This window comes from Microcaecilia unicolor, chromosome 8, assembly GCF_901765095.1.
Source record: "Microcaecilia unicolor chromosome 8, aMicUni1.1, whole genome shotgun sequence".
Classification (NCBI taxonomy): domain Eukaryota; kingdom Metazoa; phylum Chordata; class Amphibia; order Gymnophiona; family Siphonopidae; genus Microcaecilia; species Microcaecilia unicolor.
Genome location: NC_044038.1, coordinates 196,400,953 through 196,422,506, shown reverse-complemented (window position 1 = coordinate 196,422,506; position 21,554 = coordinate 196,400,953). Strand labels below are relative to the sequence as shown.

The 21,554-nt window shown below is 44.6% G+C and overlaps 1 protein-coding gene across 1 annotated transcript in view; it reads left to right on the top strand.

Moving 5' to 3' along the window:
• Nucleotides 1-8,772: 8,772 nt before the first annotated feature.
• SAMD10 (sterile alpha motif domain containing 10) overlaps nucleotides 8,773-21,554 on the top strand; it is a 36,651-nt gene continuing 23,869 nt past the window's right edge. Inside the window, exons 1-2 of the mRNA XM_030213447.1 lie at nucleotides 8,773-8,803; nucleotides 18,942-19,126. Of these exons, the coding sequence (XP_030069307.1) occupies nucleotides 8,773-8,803; nucleotides 18,942-19,126 (216 nt within the window). The remainder of the gene's footprint in view (nucleotides 8,804-18,941; nucleotides 19,127-21,554) is intronic.

Here is a 21,554-nt window from a genome sequence, read left to right as displayed (position 1 = left end):
GGCATGTAGTGACAAAATGTCGGATGTCCTGAATCATCCGTGGCCATCGATAATAGCACTGAATAAGATGTAGGATCTTACGAAAACCAGGTTGCCCAGCCAACCGTGACGAATGCCCCCATCGCATAACAGCACGGTGAAGCCTGGCAGGAACTGGAGTGAGTCCGGGAGGAATGAGGAGGTTAGCAGAGGCAACAATACATGGAGGATCTAACATAGGCCGGGGTTCCTCAGCATCCTCCTGAGGTTCAAAGGCTCTAGATAAGGCATCTGCCTGAGTGTTCTTCTCTGCTGGCTGGAATGTCAAGCGGATATTAAAATGGGCGAAGAATAAGGACCAGCGAGCTTGCCTAGGATTTAGGCACTCGACATCTTGGAGATATAGCAGATTCTTATGGTCTGTGATGACTGTAAATGGGTGTTTGGCTCCTTCAAGGAGGTATCGCCATTCCTGCAAGGCAATTTTTAAGGCTAGAAGCTCCCGATCTCCAATAGTATAATTCGTTCGGTAGGAGTAAATTTCTTGGAGAAAAAAAAGCATGGATGGATGCTTGGGACAAAATTGCTCCGGCCCCTAGAAATGAGGCATCCACCTCTACAATGAATGGTAGATGGACATCCGGGCTGCATAAAACTGGTGCAGAGAGAAATGCCTGCTTCAGTTATCAAAAGCTTGAAGAGCTTCAGAGGTCCAGTTTTTAATATCTGCCCCCTTCTTGGTAAGAGCAGTAAGGGGAGCAGCAATGAGGGAATACTGGTTGATAAACTGTCTATATTAGTTGGTGAATCCCAAAAAGTGTTGCAGAGCCCACAGAGTTCGGGGCTGCGGCCACTTCTGGATTGCCTGCAACTTGTCAGGATCCATCTGAAGACCTGTTGCGGAAATGATGTACCCTAAAAAGGGAATAGAGGTCTGATGAAAACAACACTTTTCCAACTTGGCATTGGCATATAGCTGATTATCCCGAAGACGTTGAAGTACCGCTCTGACATGGGTAGGATGTTCTTGAGGGGATGAAGAAAAAATAAGGGTATTGTCCAGGTATACAATGACAGAGGAATACAGGAAGTCCCGGAGAATGTGGTTGATGAAGTTTTGGAAGACTGCAGGCGTATTGCATAGGCCAAAGGGCATGACGCAATATTCGTAATGCCCATCATGAGTATTGAAGGCTGTCTTCTACTCGTCACCGCTGCGTATCCAGATCAAGTTGTAAGCACCCCAGAGATCTAACTTGATGAAAATAGTGGCACCTTGTAGGCAATTGAATAACTCCGGTAACAGGGGTAGCGGGTAACAGTTCATAATAGTGATGTCATTCAGGGCCTCGATATTCTATGCAGACTTTGTTTCAAATACAGTTTGATGCTATTACAAAAGAAAGAGATATACATATTCCCTCCAAATTTGGATAGTATAAGAGATCAGCACACCGTGAGAAGACTCCTGACGCAGGCCTGTATGGCCGAAACACAGCTGTGTCGAGTCCCTTTCTCCCTGCTATCCATTGATAAATAAAGTTTATTTTTTAATTTCAACAACCAAGTGTTGACGCTTTATATTTTTATATATATACTTTTATATTTTTGTGTTTTCATTTTATTTTTCATTTTTTACTTTTGGTTTTTTATTTTTTCTTCTGTTGGTCATCTTCGTTGTTTTGTTTGTAGTCTTTATCTGCTGTCGTTTTATATGTTTCTTTGTTCATGATGGATTTTTTACTACTAAAGTATATTTAGAAATGGATCCACTTGTATTATGTGTCTGTTCAGATGTTGAAAGCTTCAGGGCCACAAAGACCAAACCCAAAGGTAAAGGTAAAAGCCCTTACACATAATCCAATAAAAAATCCAAGTAGTAGGGGTGGACCAGGAAATCTTTGCAGCCAGATGTAAACTATAATGAACTTTATTCAGCACCACTCGTGTACTTGACCCAACACGGGGCCATGTTTCGATGGGACACACCTGTCTGCTTCAGGAGTCTTATACTCACAGTTGGAACACAAAAAGTGTTGGTGCGGAACAATGAAACTTGTATTTGAAAAACCGCTGAATCGCAGTAAAATTCAGTCTGACGTCGTTGAGCTATTTTTGGCAGGCTCAACGGCATCCGACTGAATTTTACTGCGATTCAGTGGTTTTTCAGATACAAGTTTATTGTTCTGTGAATATTTCCTGGTCCACCCCTACTACTTGGATTTTTTTCTTGAAAGTTTCAGGGCCTGCATAATTTGTTAATTATATGGGAGAAGGTATGATCTTAGACTTCATCCTGATGCAGTTTTCAAAAATGTGTTTACAAAAATATGCCCAGGGCCTGGTCTTTTTGCTCCTGCTAAGTATAGCAAGATTTCACAGTGTCTGAAGATTCTGTTGCAGCTAATCCTCCCTATATTACTAAATTTTTTCCTAGTCCTTTCCTGTTATTTTATTGACATTCAATTTCCTTCTGATTTTACTGTCCAAGAAGGCAGTATATCAAATTTAATAAACATAAATTCACACTCCTCTGAAGCTAGTCATGTTATGTACTTTTGTCATTGAAGATGTTCATGGCTATAACGCTTTCTTTCCCAGTTAGACCAGTTCTGTGGTATCTTATTTTGAACATCCCATCAGAAAGTTCAATTGTGTCCCAGAAATCCTGTAGAGAGAAATATCTCGATTCCACCATTGCTTTTCTTGTGTGTATTGAAACAGTTTGTGGGGGCGACAGTATTTTGATACATTTCTTATTTTATACAAACAACAGATTGAATTTGAAGCATATCCATGCTGGGTATGCTGAGATCCAACTCGGTCTTTACAGTTCTTGCTGTTTTCTGTGCAGCAAATAGCATAGTGTTTCACAGAAGTGTGGTTTCCTCTGCTTTTAGAATCTTACACAGAGATTCATCTACTCAGACAGCAGTTTCATTCTTTGCAACAAGGTTATTAAGGACTTGTACGGTGTGTTTTACAGGGTGCTGAGCCAGGGGCGCAGCTGCTATGGGGCCACGGGGGCCTGGGCCCCCCGTAAATTTGGCCCTGGACCCCCCTACCGACGCCCCTCTCAAACCCCCCCCCCCTGCCAACCCGCCATCGCCGCCTTTACCTTTGCTGGCGGGGGACCCCAACCCCCGCCAGCCGGTCTTCTTCCTGCATTTGGTTTCTTCTGAGTCTGTCATCCTGCTGCACTTACAACGTGCAGGACATTAGACTCACAGAAACAGAACGAAGCAGGGCTTCATTCTGTTTCTGTGAGTCTGACATCCTGCACGTTGTACGTGCAGCAGGACGTCAGACTCAGAAGAAACCAAACGCAGGAAGAAGACTTTGGCTGGCGGGGGGTTGGGTCCCCCGCAGCAAAGGTACAGACGGCAACGGATGGCGGGCGGGTCAAGGGGGGGTCAAACTTGTTGGAGGTGGTGCTGGCGGCAGCAGGGAGTGTTGGCAATGGTGGGGGGTGTCAGTGATGGCAGCGGGGGGGGTGTCGGCGATGGCGGGGGGTCGGCGGTTCCGGGGGGGCTAAAATGTGCCCCCTCACCTCAGCTCTGGCCCCCCCTACCGCTGAAGTCCAGATACGCCCCTGGGCTGAACATGTCCTGAAATGTGAGAAAACTGTTACCCAAGATGGTTATTGATGCTGTCGTGCCCAGAGCTATCAGGAGAAATACTTTGAGGTGCATTTTTAAAGCACTTAGGACTTACAAAGTTACGTGGAGGGGCATTTTTGATATGACGTCTAAATCCAACTTTGGACATTTTGCTGAAAACATCCAAAAATCAAGTAGTGAAAATAACCATTTCAAACCAGAAAAATGTCTTTTTTCTTTGAAAGTAACCATTTTCTAGATATTGTTGTGCTTAGTACCTCCATCTTTTTGGACAATTAAAAAAAAAGCATCCAAGTGAAAAACGTACAAAATCAAGCCATTGAGACTAAGGAGGAGCCAGCTTTCCTAGTAGACTGACCACACAGGCATCCCAGCAGAGCAGTGGGGCACCCTAGGGGGCACTGCAGTGGACTTCACATAAAAGGTCCTAGATACACATCTCACTATTACCTCCTTACATTGTATGGTGAGCCCTTCAAATCCCCACAAAAACCTATTGTACCCAACTATACCCCACTACAATAGCCCTTATGGCTGCAGGTGTCACCTACAGTGGGGGAAATAAGTATTTGATCCCTTGCTGATTTTGTAAGTTTGCCCACTGACAAAGACATGAGCAGCCCATAATTGAAGGGTAGGTTATTGGTAACAGTGAGAGATAGCACATCACAAATTAAATCCGGAAAATCACATTGTGGAAAGTATATGAATTTATTTGCATTCTGCAGAGGGAAATAAGTATTTAATCCCTCTGGCAAACAAGACCTAATACTTGGTGGCAAAACCCTTGTTGGCAAGCACAGCGGTCAGACGTCTTCTGTAGTTGATGATGAGGTTTGCACACATGTCAGGAGGAATTTTGGTCCACTCCTCTTTGCAGATCATCTCTAAATCATTAAGAGTTCTGGGCTGTCGCTTGGCAACTCGCATCTTCAGCTCCCTCCATAAGATTTCAATGGGATTAAGGTCTGGTGACTGGCTAGGCCACTCCATGACCCTAATGTGCTTCTTCCTGAGCCACTCCTTTGTTGCCTTGGCCGTATGTTTTGGGTCATTGTCGTGCTGGAAGACCCAGCCACGACCCATTTTTAAGGCCCTGGCGGAGGGAAGGAGGTTGTCACTCAGAATTGTACGGTACATGGCCCCATCCATTCTCCCATTGATGCGGTGAAGTAGTCCTGTGCCCTTAGCAGAGAAACACCCCCAAAACATAACATTTCCACCTCCATGCTTGACAGTGGGGACGGTGTTCTTTGGGTCATAGGCAGCATTTCTCTTCCTCCAAACACGGCGAGTTGAGTTCATGCCAAAGAGCTCAATTTTTGTCTCATCTGACCACAGCACCTTCTCCCAATCACTCTCGGCATCATCCAGGTGTTCACTGGCAAACTTCAGACGGGCCGTCACATGTGCCTTCCGGAGCAGGGGGACCTTGCGGGCACTGCAGGATTGCAATCCGTTATGTCGTAATGTGTTACCAATGGTTTTCGTGGTGACAGTGGTCCCAGCTGCCTTGAGATCATTGACAAGTTCCCCCCTTGTAGTTGTAGGCTGATTTCTAACCTTCCTCATGATCAAGGATACCCCACGAGGTGAGATTTTGCGTGGAGCCCCAGATCTTTGTCGATTGACAGTCATTTTGTACTTCTTCCATTTTCTTACTATGGCACCAACAGTTGTCTCCTTCTCGCCCAGCGTCTTACTGATGGTTTTGTAGCCCATTCCAGCCTTGTGCAGGTGTATGATCTTGTCCCTGACATCCTTAGACAGCTCCTTGCTCTTGGCCATTTTGTAGAGGTTAGAGTCTGACTGATTCACTGAGTCTGTGGACAGGTGTCTTTCATACAGGTGACCATTGCCGACAGCTGTCTGTCATGCAGGTAACGAGTTGATTTGGAGCATCTACCTGGTCTGTAGGGGCCAGATCTCTTACTGGTTGGTGGGGGATCAAATACTTATTTCCCTCTGCAGAATGCAAATAAATTCATATACTTTCCACAATGTGATTTTCCGGATTTAATTTGTGATGTGCTATCTCTCACTGTTACCAATAACCTACCCTTCAATTATGGGCTGCTCATGTCTTTGTCAGTGGGCAAACTTACAAAATCAGCAAGGGATCAAATACTTATTTCCCCCACTGTATATATATGTGGGTACAGTAGGTTGGGAGGGTTGGGGGCTGACACTTTCCATACAAATGTAATAAAGTAGATTATGGGCCTGGGTCACCTTCTCTATAGTGCACTGCACCCACCAGCATGTACTGTTTCATGTACGTCTTTGCGGGGTGGGAGGGGGTCAGTGACCACTGAAGGAGTAAGGGGTATCTTTCCCTTATTCCTGCTGTGGTCATCTGGTCATTTAGGGCACGTTTTTGTAGCTTATTCATTAATAAAACAGGTCTAGACCAAAACGTCCAACTTATAGCCCTGGATGTTTTTGTTTTGTTCCATTATTTATTTATTTATTGCATTTGTACCCCACATTTTCCCACCTATTTGCAGGCTCAATGTGGCTTACATAGTACCGTCAAAGGCATTTGCCCAGTCGGTGGATAGCAAATACAAAGTTGTATAGTGATCATATGAGGTATAAGTGGAGGGTCGGAATGGATGAAGATTGCGTGATGCCCTGTTCGATCATAGTCGTGCTGTGTTGGTAGGTGAAGAGGGTTACGTGGGGTCATTGGGGTAGACCTTTTTGTAGGTTTTTAGTGATTTCCTGAAGTTCAAGTAGTTGTGGATTGTTTTCACAACTTTTGGGAGCCCATTCCATAATTGTGCGCTTATGTAGGAGAAGCCGGCTGCGTAAGTTGTTTTGTGTCTCAGTCCTTTGCAGAAAACGTCCTTATGGCAGAAAACGTCTGTTAGGAACGCTCAGATCCCACCTTTAACACGCCCCTGACATGCCCCTTTGTGAGAAAAACATCCAAATGCAGATTTATGCCAGTTTTTGAACAGTTTTCTCTTTTGAAGATGAGCCCCATAGTAACCTATGGAACTTTGTAAGTCTAAGTGCTTTGAATATGAGCCCCTTTGAAATCTAAGTGTTTCCTAACAAGCAGCACACACCACATCCAAGTGATGCTTCTGTGGTTCACAAAAGATGAAGATATCTTCAAAGTTTGTGCTTAGGTGCACCATGAAGTATTTGAGCAAACTTACATCCTCTTTCTATGATGTCACTGTGCATGTTACTTTAGTAAAGGACAGCATGCGATGTCACTCAGTATCATTCAACACTTTGCTCAAATACCTCATAGTGCACCTAAGTACAATCTTTGATGTCTTCATCTTTGGTGAACCACCAAAGCAGCACTTGGACAATGGTAGTAAAGTGCATGCTGCTTGTTAGGAAACACTTAAGTTTCAAAGACAGCAGAATTTCAGAAAACTTTTAACATCACTCAGAGCATTGGTGCTGAGCTAGCAGCACTGTTTAAAAAAAAAATCACACACTCATAGTGAGGGTTTATTAGTCTCATCATCAGTAGTAAAATTTGTTTTCAAGTTTCAATATCTGGCCAGTAGCCTTCAGAAAAGAAAAGAGATGGGAAAGAAGGGAGTTTTTTGTTGTCCTACTGGAATTTTATTTTCTATTTATTGTGCAATTATGTAGAGTCCTAGACCATGGCAATTTACAATTCATTCTGAAAGCTGTCTCCCCACTGGCACACCACACCATTTACCACACCCCCACATCAATGGTCTCTATTTCCCATGAACTCTTCCCCCTCCCCAAATAACTCAAATATTTATATAAAGGATTAATATTTAGTAGAGTAAATGGGCCACAGCCAACAATTAGCATATGTAATTAAAGAGATAAATAACCACAGGTTTAGTGGGGCTGGAGACCCACCGTATCTCCAACCCCCCCCCCCCCCCCCCCGTGTCGCTGTTCGTGGGGGTGGGGGGCTTGGCCACCAGGGCCTCGCTTTTGAAGGGGGGTCCGGGAGTCCAATGGACCCCCAGGACACAGTAGCAGCCCAGGCTGACTGACAGGGGAGGGGTGTGTGGGAACAGAGTCTTAACCTTAACACCAGCTCTGAGCTGGCGTACAGTTAAGGTGCTATTCTGCCCCTACGATCAGAGTGCTGTTCTCTAATCATAGGGGCGGAATACAAGCAGAGCTCATTTAAATCTAATTAAAATGAGCTCTGTGCTATTGCTTCACTCGGGCGCTGTTAGCCTGATGATCATTGGGGGCACAGGTAAACGCAGGCGCTAGTGGCCTGTAGCGCCCACATTTACCTTTGATTATTGGGCTGCAAGTTCCCCAGGTTCTCGGGCTGTACTAACCACTCGGCTACTCCTCCCCAGGAGGATGCAAGACAGCACAGCAGAGAGCAAAGGAGGGACAGCACAATGCAGATGTAGCAGAGAGGAGAAACTGCAGGGCACTGGCAGGAAGGGTAGAGTAATGCAGGAATAGCAGAGAGGGAGAACTGCAGAGCACTGATAAGAAGGACAGTGGACACTGGCAGGAAGGTCAGTGCAGTGCAGAGATAGCAGAGAGGGGGAACTGCAGGGCACTGGGGTGGCAGGAAGGACAGTGTATACTGCCAGGATACAGAGAGAGAGAACTGCAGGGCACTGGGGTAGTAAGAAGGTGCAGAACTGGTTTGGAAGTGCACTTTCCTCTTCTGGTTCCGTGACCTGGCTCAGTTCCAGGTAAGTGGCTTATCTGCATCCCCTAGCAACTGCCTTCAGGGCGAGATGTAAAAAGTGTATGAAATCCAACATGAAAAAAAGATAAGGAGTGGTGAGGAGAGGGAGAGATATGAAGTGTAGAGTAGAAGGGATAGGAAAACAGAAGGAGAAAGAAGGCAAGTGAACGGAAAAACTGAGGGCGAGGCTGGGTGGTTTAGCCTTCCACGTCTGCGCTGATTAGTTTTCAAAGTGTGATTGTGCTGTGAGAGAAAGGAGGAAGGGCTCCTTCTGGGTCTAACCCCCCCCCCCCCCCCCCCCCAAAGGCTGCAACTGCAGCTCTGCTCAGAAGGGAGGGGGCCTTGCTGGCTTTGCACTGCAACTCTAGTATAGTATGCAAGGGCATTTCTGTATCCTTCGCTTCGCATCTGTTCCAGCAGCATCTCACATGTCTGATGCTTAGCGACCTTAGATCTAAAATCAGTCCCCTGAGGGATAGGAATGCTGTTCTGAATCTGAAAATGAGTTACGGAGACCCGAAGGGTCTGGAAGGTAAGCAAGCTCTATGACTTAATTAACACAGGGCATCGGAGGCAGAGAGCCGGTCACACTGTGCTCTTTTTTTGTTCTGATGTACCCTGGCCATCTCCCAGCCCCTGAGCACCTCTCCAAGGTTACCAGCAGGGAAGGGCTGGAGTCCTATGGAGGCCTGTTTCCCAAGCCTGTGAAGAAAAGAGAAGCTCCAGCATCCTCGCATACAGCAAGGAAGGGCAGCTGCAGGTACAGCCAATGCATGGGATTAAGGGAAAAATTTACATCATGTTTATTTTATTTATTTTGGCTTGTAGGGGGAAAGGAGCTGTTTGTTTAAGGCTTTGATAATTAAGTTAAAAACCATTGTGACTTCCCTGTGGAAGCTAAGCCGGGAGATACTTGTAATAGAGGAAGATGCGTGAACGTCACTAGAAAGCAAGTTTACAGTGCGGAACGAGCTCCTGCATTCAAGAGACCCATCAAGCTGTGCCCTACTGTGTCTCTTTCAAGGACAGAGTGTATGTCTGAGTAGGTGTGTTTTAAGTGCTTGTCCGTGGCTCTGTAAATCTGTCTGTGCATGTGTGGAGACTAGGGGGAGGGGGGGGGGTCTGTAAATTTTAACTAGAAGTCCTGCGCAAATCTTGTCCACAGACAGCCCTGGAGGCGAAAGCAGTTAAACTCTGGATTTCTTTTTTTTTTTTTTATGAAGATTTCTCTGGTTTTAGCTGTCTCATTCCTGTGTCCAGACATTTCTCCTCACATCCGGTAGTGCCCTTCATCTGCTTTCAATTTACTGATCAAAAATGTTTTTATTAGATTTAGCTACTGCATTTGGCATATGCTGGCTTTAGTCCTCCATAAAATGATGCACAGGAGCTGTGAGCAGAGAGCAGTTAATCAATTTCTTTCACTAGAAAGTTGGACAAACACCTGAACTTTTACAGTTCCCAGCTCTTGTTTCAGTGGTCAGGTGACAGGGATTTCCTGTTAGCTCTCTGCAAGGTTTAAATACCTCTGAGCTTAGAAAAACACTGATTTCATTTTTAGATACATTTTTGTTTTTACCAGGACTGAAAAAAAAAAAAGAGGAAATACAGTCCACAGCAATACACAGTATTGACACCTGGGGCAAGCATGAAACCTAAACATAATCAGATCCTTTACCAATAAAGTTTGTTGATGAAACTGGCACCTCTGCTGTTGATTTGTGTATCTACCCCGACTCCACCAAATGCAGTAACTTTCTTATATCTTACACCCATTTTCTGCAGACTTTGGGGAAGAGGGTAATTTGACCTCAAAGTTTCAAAAAGGTATCTGTTTTATGCCTGTTTTGTAAGGGCAAGTTCAAAAATAAGGTGATCATATTTAAAACAAAATCAAACTGAAGTACATCACCCCAAAACATAAAAAAAAAGCCACAATATTTTTTAGAATGAACAAGGGCATCAACATCCAACTAAAGCCAACATACCTTACTGGTTTTCAAGCTTGGGTGAATGTCATAATCTCTGCCACCTGTATGTTTTATCTTGTTCATGTTGTGAAACTGTGCTCCTAGCATAATCATTCAAAATTCACTTGTCTTGAAAAAGTTAATAAATGCTGCCACTTTTCCTTGCTCTCATAAGTAAGTCATTGTATTGATGTTCCCAGGACAGTAAACCTGGGAAACAGATGGGAAGATGGGAGAGACTCACGGTACAGGGCAGAGAATGTTAGGTTCTCTGAGGACAAACAAGCATAATATTCTCACGTGTGGGTGATGTCATCCACGGAGCCCGGTTCGGACATTGCCAAGTGCACTGTCACTTTAAATCTTTGAGGCGGTACCCCTACCGCTTAAGCGCGGGACCAGCAGTCTTATCATTTTCCGTGGAGCAGAGAGGTTGACTTTTTAATCTCTCCTCAGGTGGGCCATCATAGTTGTATTTTGGAGGTTATAGAAATGGGGATGGGTAGTAGCAAAGTGTTTACAAAATCGGGATCATAAGCATCTTTTGCTTTCTCTGTTTTATGGTTCCTTGTTCGCTTCTATGTTATTGTTTAATTGTTCTCATATATCATACTATAGTCTCTGCACTGTGATATTTTTCAGCACTGGTTATATTGTTACTTTGATCCTAAATAAAAACCATTAAAATCTCCTCAGTGGGTCAAATGTTTGTCTTTTTAGTGCCTTCTCTTTTTTTGGGACATTTTTTCTTCATATTCTTTTTTTCAGTATTAAGTTGTTCAAATTATACGTTTTTATCAGTTATTCTCATTTTTAAATTTTTGACCTTCTGGGGTCTCTGAGCCCTTTTTGCTTGGGAAGCATTGACTATTTTCAGGTACTCGAGCCCCTCCCCCCCCCCCTGGGCCATAGAGCCTTTTGACCTAGTGTTGGCCATTTTTCCCTCCATGTCAACGAGGTTGCCGAGTGGCTTTAAGAAGTGTAACAGTGCAATAGGACTGTTTCAAGCACAGACCACCATAAGGATGCCAGAACCCCTCAGATTTGTGGTCAGTTACCCCATATCACATCTTCAACCAGTTCAGACCTTAGAGTTCTTAGGGGCTTTCCTCGATACTACTCAGGGACGAGCCTTCCTTCCTCAGCCGAGGGCATACTACATCTCGCCACTCAGATGTTCAAGTCCACCCAAGTATCTGCTCGTCAGATGCTCTGCCTACTTGGTCACATGGCTTCAACAGTCCATATAATACCAATGGTTCATCTTCACTTCCGAATTCCTCAGTGGACACTCTCTTCTCAGTGGTCCCAAGCTACAAGATTACTATCAGCTTGTATTTATTTTATTTTTTTTATTTATTGGGATTTATTAACCGCATTTATGAAGAGATTCACCCAAAGCGGTGTACAGCAGTTAATTTTGTTCGACTCACTCCACAGCTGTGCCACACTTTACAATGTTGGACAGTGTCCCAGAATCTCACCCGGGGTCTTCTGTTACAGCCTCTTCCACATCACAAGGTCTTCACCACAGATGCCTCCGTGACAGGTTGGGGAGCACATCTCGACAGTCTCCATACACAGGGTTCTTGGTCCCCACGAGAGAAGCAACATCATATCAGCCTTCTGGAATTGTGAGCTGTTCGGAACGTTCTCAAAACTTTCCAGGACCATATCCTTGGTCAGGTAATACTTGTTCACATGGACAACCAGATAGCAATGTATTACCTGAACAAACAGGGAGGAACAGGTTCTTACCACCTCTGTCAACAAGCAATCTAAGATATGGACTTGGGCAGCTTCTCAAAACATCTTTATAAGAGCTGTTTACCTAGCCGGCAAACAGAATACTGTAGCAGACAAGCTGAGCAGAGTCCATTCAACCTCACGAATGCTCCCTCAGCACCTCTGTAGTTCATAAAATATTTCAGCAGTGGGGGACCCCAGTGATAGACCCCTTCCCTTCACTTCTCAGAGCAACAGGCTTCCCTACTTTTGTTTCTATATGCTTTTCCCCCATACCTCTCATACAGAAAACTCTTCTCAAACTGCATCGAGACCAGGGGACCATGATTCTAATAGCTCTCTACTGCCCAAATCAAATCTGGTTCCCCTTCTCATGGAGTTATCGTCCAGGAAACCATTGAAGTTAGAACTGTTCCTGAGGGTTCTGCCCCTGTTTGCCACATCAACTATCAGCGGGCTATTAGTACTTTAAGTTTAATTCTGCCTGCAGCATTTGCACTTCAGGTGCGCGCACAAGGAGCTGGTCATGATCCTTGGGCAAGCTCCTTGGGGCGACTCCATTATCCCATATAAGTCTACCTCATCCTATTTTGCATGGCCCCGTTTATCCAGTTTCCCTTATCTTTTTGTCCCTTCTTTTTACTGGCCTCATGCCCCCACTCACTCTGTGATTCCAGTTCTCTAGGGCCACTTCCCCTCCTCCCTCCAGCTCTTCCCTCCTTACCATTTTTTCTCACTCCTTAACTGCAGGTCCATTAGAAGCAAAACAACTGCAATTCTTTATATCCTCACAGCCAATCCTTTCCAGATAATGTGCCTCACAGAGACCTATCTTCGTCGGTGAGGAACCTTTTCTTAATTGTTGTATTCCTCCTTCCCTCGGCTCTGCCAAGATGGTGGTGGGGTTGCAGTCCTGTTCTCCTCCTCCCTCAGAGTCCTAGAAGTTTCTTTAGATATTTTTACTTGTCAAGAACTTCTCAAATTTGACTTCCCCTCCCCGTGTAACTTCTAATTTATTTTCTCCCATCTTTTGACACTGTCACTTGGGAATCTCTCTCTCAAACGTTATCACTTGCTACCTGTACCTACCCTAATCTCTTACACTTTGGAGATTTTAATTTCCATGTTGACAACCCAAGGGCCTCTTTTGATAGGCACTTTCTTTCCTTGTTATCTGATCTTAATCTTCTACAATACATCTCTTTCCCAACCTAAATTGCTGGTCACACTTTGGACTTCGTCCTTTCTTCTTTTTCTTGTGATATTTTCATGCTAACTGATTTTTCCTCTGCCTCACTACCTTGGTCTGACTATTTCCTGATCTCTTTCAAACTCCTAACTCAGAATGCTGATTCCTCTAATTGAGCCCTTCTCCCAAGAACTCGTCTTTTCAGATATATTGATCCTCTCACAATCCTTTCCTTGGGAGCTGCTTTCCCAGGCAGCTTCCTTTTTTCCCCTCTTGATACCCAGGCCTCCCTCTGGAATTCTGTTCTCAGTGCTCAATTACCTGAACCCCCCTCCCCCCACCGCTACCTTTACATCCTATTACTTAGCCTATCGCCATTATCACTACAAATTTCAGGAAGCAAAACATAATTATTTCTCATCGCAAATCTTAAAATCTCTTAACAAACCGAAAAATCTTTTCTCTGTCCTTAAAGAGCTCACTTCTCCAAGGGTGTCTGCTTTACTGCTGTCTCAGTTAACTCCAGATTCCCTTGTGCAATCATTTGTGGATAAAATCACCACACCTAGGGCCCCATTCCTTTTATTGTCCCCTAATAGCTTTCCTTCAGTTAATCCAATATCCTCTGCCCCCTTCTAGCCATACCCACACATGGCATACCTTTTCCATTCCATCATTTACCTTCTTTAAAACTACCTGTTTCATCAAACTCACTACTTCCTCTCTTGATCCTATTCTGTCTTCCTGGCTCACCATTCCTCAACATTGTATCCTCCCCTCTCTCTATCATATGACTATTACCAGTCTTTGGGTACTTTTCCTGATTCTTGGAAGCAGGCTATAGTCAGGCCCATTTTAAAGAAGTTATTTCAATTCTCGAGAGTGGCTGTAAATAGCGTAGCTACTACTCTCTTGTCTTTATGGATGAAAAAGCCTCTGTATTCCCGATACAGAAAACATTACATTCTGATTTTAAGGGGATGGAATCTTCATCGGCTAAAAAAAACCTCCTTTTGTACAAACTATAATACAAGTTTTAGTCTACCCGCGAAACAAGGAGAAACCATGCTAAGATAAAAGTAAGTTAGCAAGGTGGATGTTACAACACTAGGGTTTTAACGAGCAGCAGTCAATAGTATCATTGTTTTTACAAACTAACATGGGAGGATGGGATATACAATTTTGTAGTGGCTGATTAACATTTTGAATTACAGATATCAGCACATGCAATACGAGGTCATTTTTCCTTGAAAAAGCCGAAGACGGCGAAACGGGACCCCATCGGGAGCAATACTGCAACTCTGCCAGACTAAGATAAGTGTGTACAAACACAGAGTAAACTAAAACTTGTATTATAGTTTGTACAAAAGGAGGTTTTTTAGCTGATGAAGATTCCATCCCGTTAAAATCAGAATGTAACATTTTCTGTATCGGGAATACAGAGGCTTTTTCTCCATAAAGACGAGAGTAGTAGCAACGCTATTTACAGCCACTCTCGAGAATTGAAATAACATTATTTCGAATATAGTGGTTGAGTCCAATTGAACATTGAGAGGTTGCCATTTTAAAGAAGGCCAACCGTAACCCAGTGGACCTCCAGCCTCCCTAAGCCCCCCCCCCCGACCCCCCAAAGTACCTCTCTGATGGCCCAGTAGGGAACCCTACCCCACCCCTTCTGGTAGTCTAGCATCCCCCAACCCCCGCCCCCCTCCAGCCTCCTCCGCCCTCCTCTTTCCAGCGCTGCCTCCAAAATGGTGGTGCCCTACCCAGTGCATCCTGAGGAGCGCTGGACAGGGGCTTCCCTACCATATAAGAGGATGGGGGAAGGCCACTGGGTCACCAGGGAAACTTTACTTGTTGGGGGGGAGGGGTTAGGGGTGCTAGAGGTCCATCGGACCTCCAGCCTCTTGTGTGCAGGGAGAGGGAGGGGAAACCTGTTTGACATCCGGGCTTTTTTTTCACAGCTTGTACCTGTCAAACAACTTCTGTGGAAGGATTGTGCCTTGGGCGCATGCCCAGGCACAATCCTCCTGCAGAAGTACCACAAGATCAGAACTAATAGTGCACATGAATTTGCATGCTATTAGTTTTGATCACAGGGGCGTTATTGCCCCGAGCTGTTCCGGTAATAATGTTAGAGCACTGTTTGGAACAGCACAGGCTTGTTGATCATCTAGTCCTCAGTGATCTACACAAAGCCCTAGACTCCAGAAAATTTGTACTTGTTTCCCTCGACTTAACTGCAGCCTTTGATCTTGTAGATCATTCTTCTCTTTAGACTTCACACCTTTGGAATTTCTGGTACTGTTTTCTCATGGTTTTCCACTTATCTCAGTAACCATTCTTTTCAGGGGGACTGCCTCTTCATGTTCAAGTGTACAGCGCTGCGTACGTCCAGTAGCGCTATAGAAATGATAAGTAGTAGTAGTAGGTGTTCCAGTTTTATCTGTCTTCTAAACCTTATCCTCTAGATTGTGGTATCCTGCAGGGTTCTATCCTCTCTCCTCTTAATTTTTTTAGTCCCCTTGCACTTTTGAGTCAAAGTCTTTGCTTCCATGCCTTCTATTATGCAGATGATATCCTTCTTTTTTTTTTTTTTTTTTGAAACATCTACCTCTAACCCAGATCCGACACTTCTTAATTTGGTCCTTGCTTCAATTGAATCCTAGCTTTTCGATAATCATCTTGTGCTGAATCAGATGAAAACTATCACCTGTTGGATAACTGGCTCTGTCCCGTCACCATCTCTCGCCCCTTTACTTTCTAACGCTCCAATCTCACATCTCTCATTTCAGGTATTTAGGCATCATTTTAGATCATGAACAGTCCTTCACTTACCAAATCTCTTCTTTTGCCTGAGCATTTTTCTTCACTTTATGTCAGTTCAAAGCTGTCAAAGCTTACTTAGATCTCTCATCACAAAAGACACTTCTTTTGCACTTTTGATTTCTTGCCTGGACTATTGCAACACCGTTTATGTTGCCTTCCTCAACATGCTATTCGTCGACTCCAAACTATTCAGAATACTGCTGTTAGGATCTTTTTACACCAGGCTTGTCCAACCTTTTTCTATTGCAGCCAATATTTTCTAATATTTGGAGGACCAAAACATGCACCATCATATTTTGCCACATGTTTTGTGAAATAGTGGTAAAATGCAAAGGTGCGTTGTCCTGCCCTCCCCCCCCCCACCCCCAGCCTTCATCCAGTCTCTCTCTCTCATGTATCCTCCATAAGTCTTCACCCAGTCTGTTTCCCCTCACCTGGCTTTGGCTGCAGAAGCTTCCCCACCGTGACACAGCTCTCTGCAAGCTTGTGCCACGTGGTGCCAAATGTTCAGGGTGGTCTTGTGGTTGAAGTCTCGCGAGGCTTGAAACTGCAAGACCGATCCAAACTTCCAGTACCACGTGGCTCAAACTTACAGAGAGCCGAGTAATGATGAGGAAGTAGGAATCCAGCTGTAAGCACCACAAGAATTGGCCATGGGCCATAGGTTGGACAAGCCTGTTCTACATGCTTCACGATTCAACCTTGTCAAACCCACACCCCTTCTTTCTCAATTGCACTGGTTACCAATCTCTTCCCGCATTCATAACAAAATTCTGGTTCTGTTCCATAAGGTTTTCTATTCAGGACACCCATTCTACCTCTCCTCTTCTTTAATTTCATACACTCCTCCCAGACTTCTTTGTTCACTTAATGACATTCGCCTCCGAATTCCAGCAGTAAAAGAAGCCCACCTTGATTCTACCCATTCCCGTGCCTTTCTGGCTTGCCCCCTCCCTCTGGAACTCTTCCTATGCCTATTTACCTTGAACCCTCCCACCCTAAATTCAAGACTCTTTTGAAGACCTACCTATTTGAAATGGCTTTTTCCACTCATGCAGACCCAGATGGTTCCCACTGAATCCACTAGCCTTCTGTCCAAAATCCCCTCCCTTTCGCTTCCTGTATCTTTCCTTCTATTTATTGGTGTTCCTTTCTAAATTTTATTTATTTTAATTATTGTGTACAATGTCTTATTATCCATATGACAAAAGGCAATTAATTAAATATAAATAAATAAATCAAATCAAGTCCTTTTTCAGCCCTAATAACTGGACTTCCTGATGCAGTTTCTAGGATACTCCTAGCCTCTAGGAAATCTTCTACACAAAAATGTTACCACTTAAAGTGGAAAAGAGTTTCACCCTGGTGTGTAGCCAGAGCACTCAAGCCTGCTACCTCCTTCACCTTTTGGATTCTGGCCTCATAACTAACTCAGTTAGTGTACATTTCAGTGCCATCAATGTTTTGCATTCAAAGTTGATAATAAGCCAGTTTAATTCATTCCTAAATAGTTATTCATAAAATTTTGCTGCATGTGAAACCTCCTATCAAACCACCTCCGCTGGCATGGGATCTCAGTCATCCTAACAGCTCTCATTTGAACTGCTTCATTCCTGTTCTCTAAAGTTCCTCATATATAAGGTAGTGACCTTAACAGCTCTTATTTCTGCAAGATGAGTTGGCGAGCTTAAAGCCCTTGTAGCAGATCCACCTTACACCAGGTTCTACCATAACAGGGTTGTCCTCTGAACCCACCCAAATTCCTTCCTAAAGTGATATCTGAGTTCCATCTCAATCAGTCCATTGTACTTCCTGTCTTCTTCCCTAATCTACACCGTAATCCTGGAGAAGCAGCACTTCATACTTTAGACAACAAGCGTGCTCTACCATACTATCTAGAATGGACAAAACCTCATGGAACTCCTCCCAGCTTTTTGTGTCCTTTGACCCTAACAGATTGGGGATTCCTATCACCAAATGTACAATCTCACCTTGGCTGGCTGACTGTATCTCCTACACGTATACTCAGGCTGGGCTGACCCTTCATGGCTGGGTCATTGCTCACAATGTAAGAACCATGGCAGTTCCATTAGCCCTTTTCCACTCTGCCTCCATTAGCCCTTTTCCACTCTGCCTCCATTAAAGACATTTCCAAGGCAGCAACATGGTCTTCTACCCACACCTTCACTGCGCACTACTGTCTGAAGCAGCACTCTAGGCCAGTTTGGACAAGCGGTCCTGCAGAATCCTTTTACTATTTAAAAGTCAACGCCACCCTCTGGCCCTTTTTCCCACCAAGCTTACTATCTGCTTAGTTACAAAATTGATTTTTATTGTGAGCTTGGTAGCTAGTGAGTCGTACATGTGAGAATATTATGCCTGCTTATTCTCGGAGAAAGCTAAGTTACTTACCTTTAGCAGGTATTCTCTGAAGACAGCAGGCAGATATTCACACATTCCTCCCATCTCCCCTTGGAGTTGTCTTCTTAACTTTAGTATTGTACTGCTGGTCCTGCACTTGAGTGTCAGGTAGGAAGGCACCCGTGCATGTACGGTGGGAGCACTTTCTCAAATATTTAAAGTGACAGTGCACTTGGCAGTGTCCACACCGGGCTCCATGGATGACATCACCCACATGTGAGAATATATGCCTCCTGTCCTCGGAGAACTCCTGCTACAGGTAAGTAGCTTAGCTTTATGGCACATCTATGGGGTAAGGCCCATGTAGTCTTATTATAGGAATTTCAGTGGTTATTTGTGACCACAGGAGCAGAGCCTATGTAAACATATTCCACAGAGGATGTTAGTGCGCTGACTGAATGCCTGGGAGCAGTGTGCTTGGAGGAGAGGAACAGTGAGTCGGCAAACAAAACTCAACCGCTTTGGGGGTTTATTTAATAGAAATTTGTCAGTTTTCCAAATTCACTGTTTTCCAGCACCTGCTGTTCATTACAACTTCTGCCAAAATCTTCTGGAACATACTGTGTCAGCCAAAAACCTGAACTACAGCCTGCAGAGGGACCCGGGCAGCATTCTGACCTGGCATGAGGGCAGGGATCAGAGGTTATCCAGAGGAAGGACTGTGAAGCTGCTGCAGCAGCCAGGGACAGAAGTCTCTCAGGTACAGGACAAACACTGACTATTGTGTTTGGGGTTCATTAAAACATGGATGGTCTTGCAGCAATCTTTCTGGAGAATTCCAAGTTACACCGGTTTGTAGGCATGTATTAAGTGGATCACATGACCGATGAGTGACCTTGATCAAGATCATATGTATCATGTGTGAACCTAATTGAGATCATATGTCCCAAGATGTTGTGTGCCCATGGTCACATTGCCCATCAGTATCCTTGACAAAGGTCTAGAATTGCTAATGCTTGTACACTCTGATGCTGGACACTGGTTGAACTCTTTGCTAAATATCCTGGATTAGCAGAAGTTTTTTGAGGTTCAAAGATTAGGATTCTTTTTCTTTTTTGAGGGATCCTTTTACTAAGCCACATACGCGCCTACATGCACCAATTTGGAGTTACTGCCTGGCTACAACGTGGCCTGTTCGGTAATTTCATTTTTTACGCATGCCTGCTAAACGCACCAAAAAATATAATTTATTTTCTGGTGCGTGGCAAAAATTGGGCAGTAACTCTGACTTGATGCGCGTAGGCGATTACCACAAGGTTAACGTGAGAGACCTCACTGATAAGTCAATGGCTGGCGGTAAGGTCTCAGACCCAAAATGGACGCGCGGCAATTTTTATATTGCTGCACGTCCATTTTCTGCAAAAATTTTAAAAAGGCATTTTTTGCAGGTGCGCCTACACTACCACAGGCTATTTTTCAGCGCACTTATTAAAAGGACCCCTTAATGAGAAGTGAAGGGCTGGCCCATCGATGAGGAACAGCTGGCAGCTTTAGACATTCTTATTGAGACTCCAAACCAAAGTCACATGCAGACCCATGATCTTACTACACTGTGACATTCATAGCTGCTTATGGATTAATCATGCTTTGTAAGAAGGTGGTTCCATTCAGCTTTCTGGAGGTGAAGAGTTTGGCTGCAGAGTTGCTAACTCTGTGGTTTTCATGCGGAATTGGGTGGCTCTTTTAAACTTGCCACAGGCAGTTTTCATGGTCACAGGTTGCTTTTTTGAGGTGTTTTTTTGCCCTCGTCACCTCAAGGGAGACACCCCACCCCCACTCCTGAGGGAGCAACTCAGGGGACCCCCCCCCCCACACACACACACACACACACACACTCTCCAATTAGCTGTTTTGGGTGACAGGCTACTTTTGGCTAGAAATTGGGCTGAGGAATTTTCAGACATCTGGCAATAAAAGGGAGAAGATGTCTTCCTCATAAAGGACAGTTTTCAAAGTCATTTAACATGGCAAATAGTGATTTACCTGAGTAAACTCAGTGTCTCAAAATTGGTTAAAAATACACATAGAGGGGCATAATTGAAAGGGACGTCCAAGTTTTGATGAGGACGTCCTCGCAAAACATTCCCATCCAGGGGTGGGGAAACCCATATTTTTGAAACAAGATGGACGTCCATCTTTCGTTTCGATAATACGGTCAAGGACGCCCAAATCCTGAAATTTGGTTGTCCTTAGAGGTAGTCGTCCCTAGACTTGGTCATTTCTGATTTTCGGCGATAATGGAAACCGAGGACGTCCATCTCAGAAACGACCAAATGCAAGCCATTTGGTCGTGGCAGGAGCCCGCATTTGTAGTGCACTGGTCCCTCTGACATGCCAGGACACCAACCGTGCACCCTAGGGGGCACTGCAGAGGACTTCATAAATTGCTCCCAGGTACATAGCTCCCTTACCTTGTGTGCTGAGCCCCCCAAAACCCACTACACACAACTGTACACCACTACCATAGCCCTTACGGGTGAAGGGGGACACCCACATGTGGGTACAGTGGGTTTCTGGTGGGTTTTGGAGAGCTCGCTGTTTCCTCCACAAATGTAACAGGTGGTGGGGAGGGGCTGGGTCTGCCTGCCTGAAGTGCACTGCATCCACTAAAACTGCTCCAGGTACCTGCATACTGCTGTGATGGACCTGAGTATGACATCTGAGGCTGGCAATCAATATTTTGAAAGATGTTTTTTTTGGGTGGGAGGGGGTTAGTGACCACTGGGGGAGTAAGGGGAGGTGATCCCCGATTCCCTCCGGTGGTCATCTGGTCATTTCGGGCACCTTTTTGTACCTTGGTCGTAAGAAAAACAGGACCAGGTAAAGTCATCCAAGTGTTCGTCAGGGACGTCCTTGTTTCTTTTGATTATAGGTTGAGGACATCCTAGTGTTAGGCATGCCCAAGTCCTGCCTCTGATACGACCCCTTGAACTTTGGCCGTCCCTGCAATGGAAAGCAGTTGAGGACGTCCAAAATTGGCTTTCGATTATACCGATTTGGACGACCCTGTGAGAAGGACGTCCATCTTCCGATTTATGTCGAAAGATGGGCGTCCTTCTCTTTCGAAAATGAGCCCAATGGTCTTTTAGGTTTAAACATTTTTTATTGAACATATAAAAAGATACAAT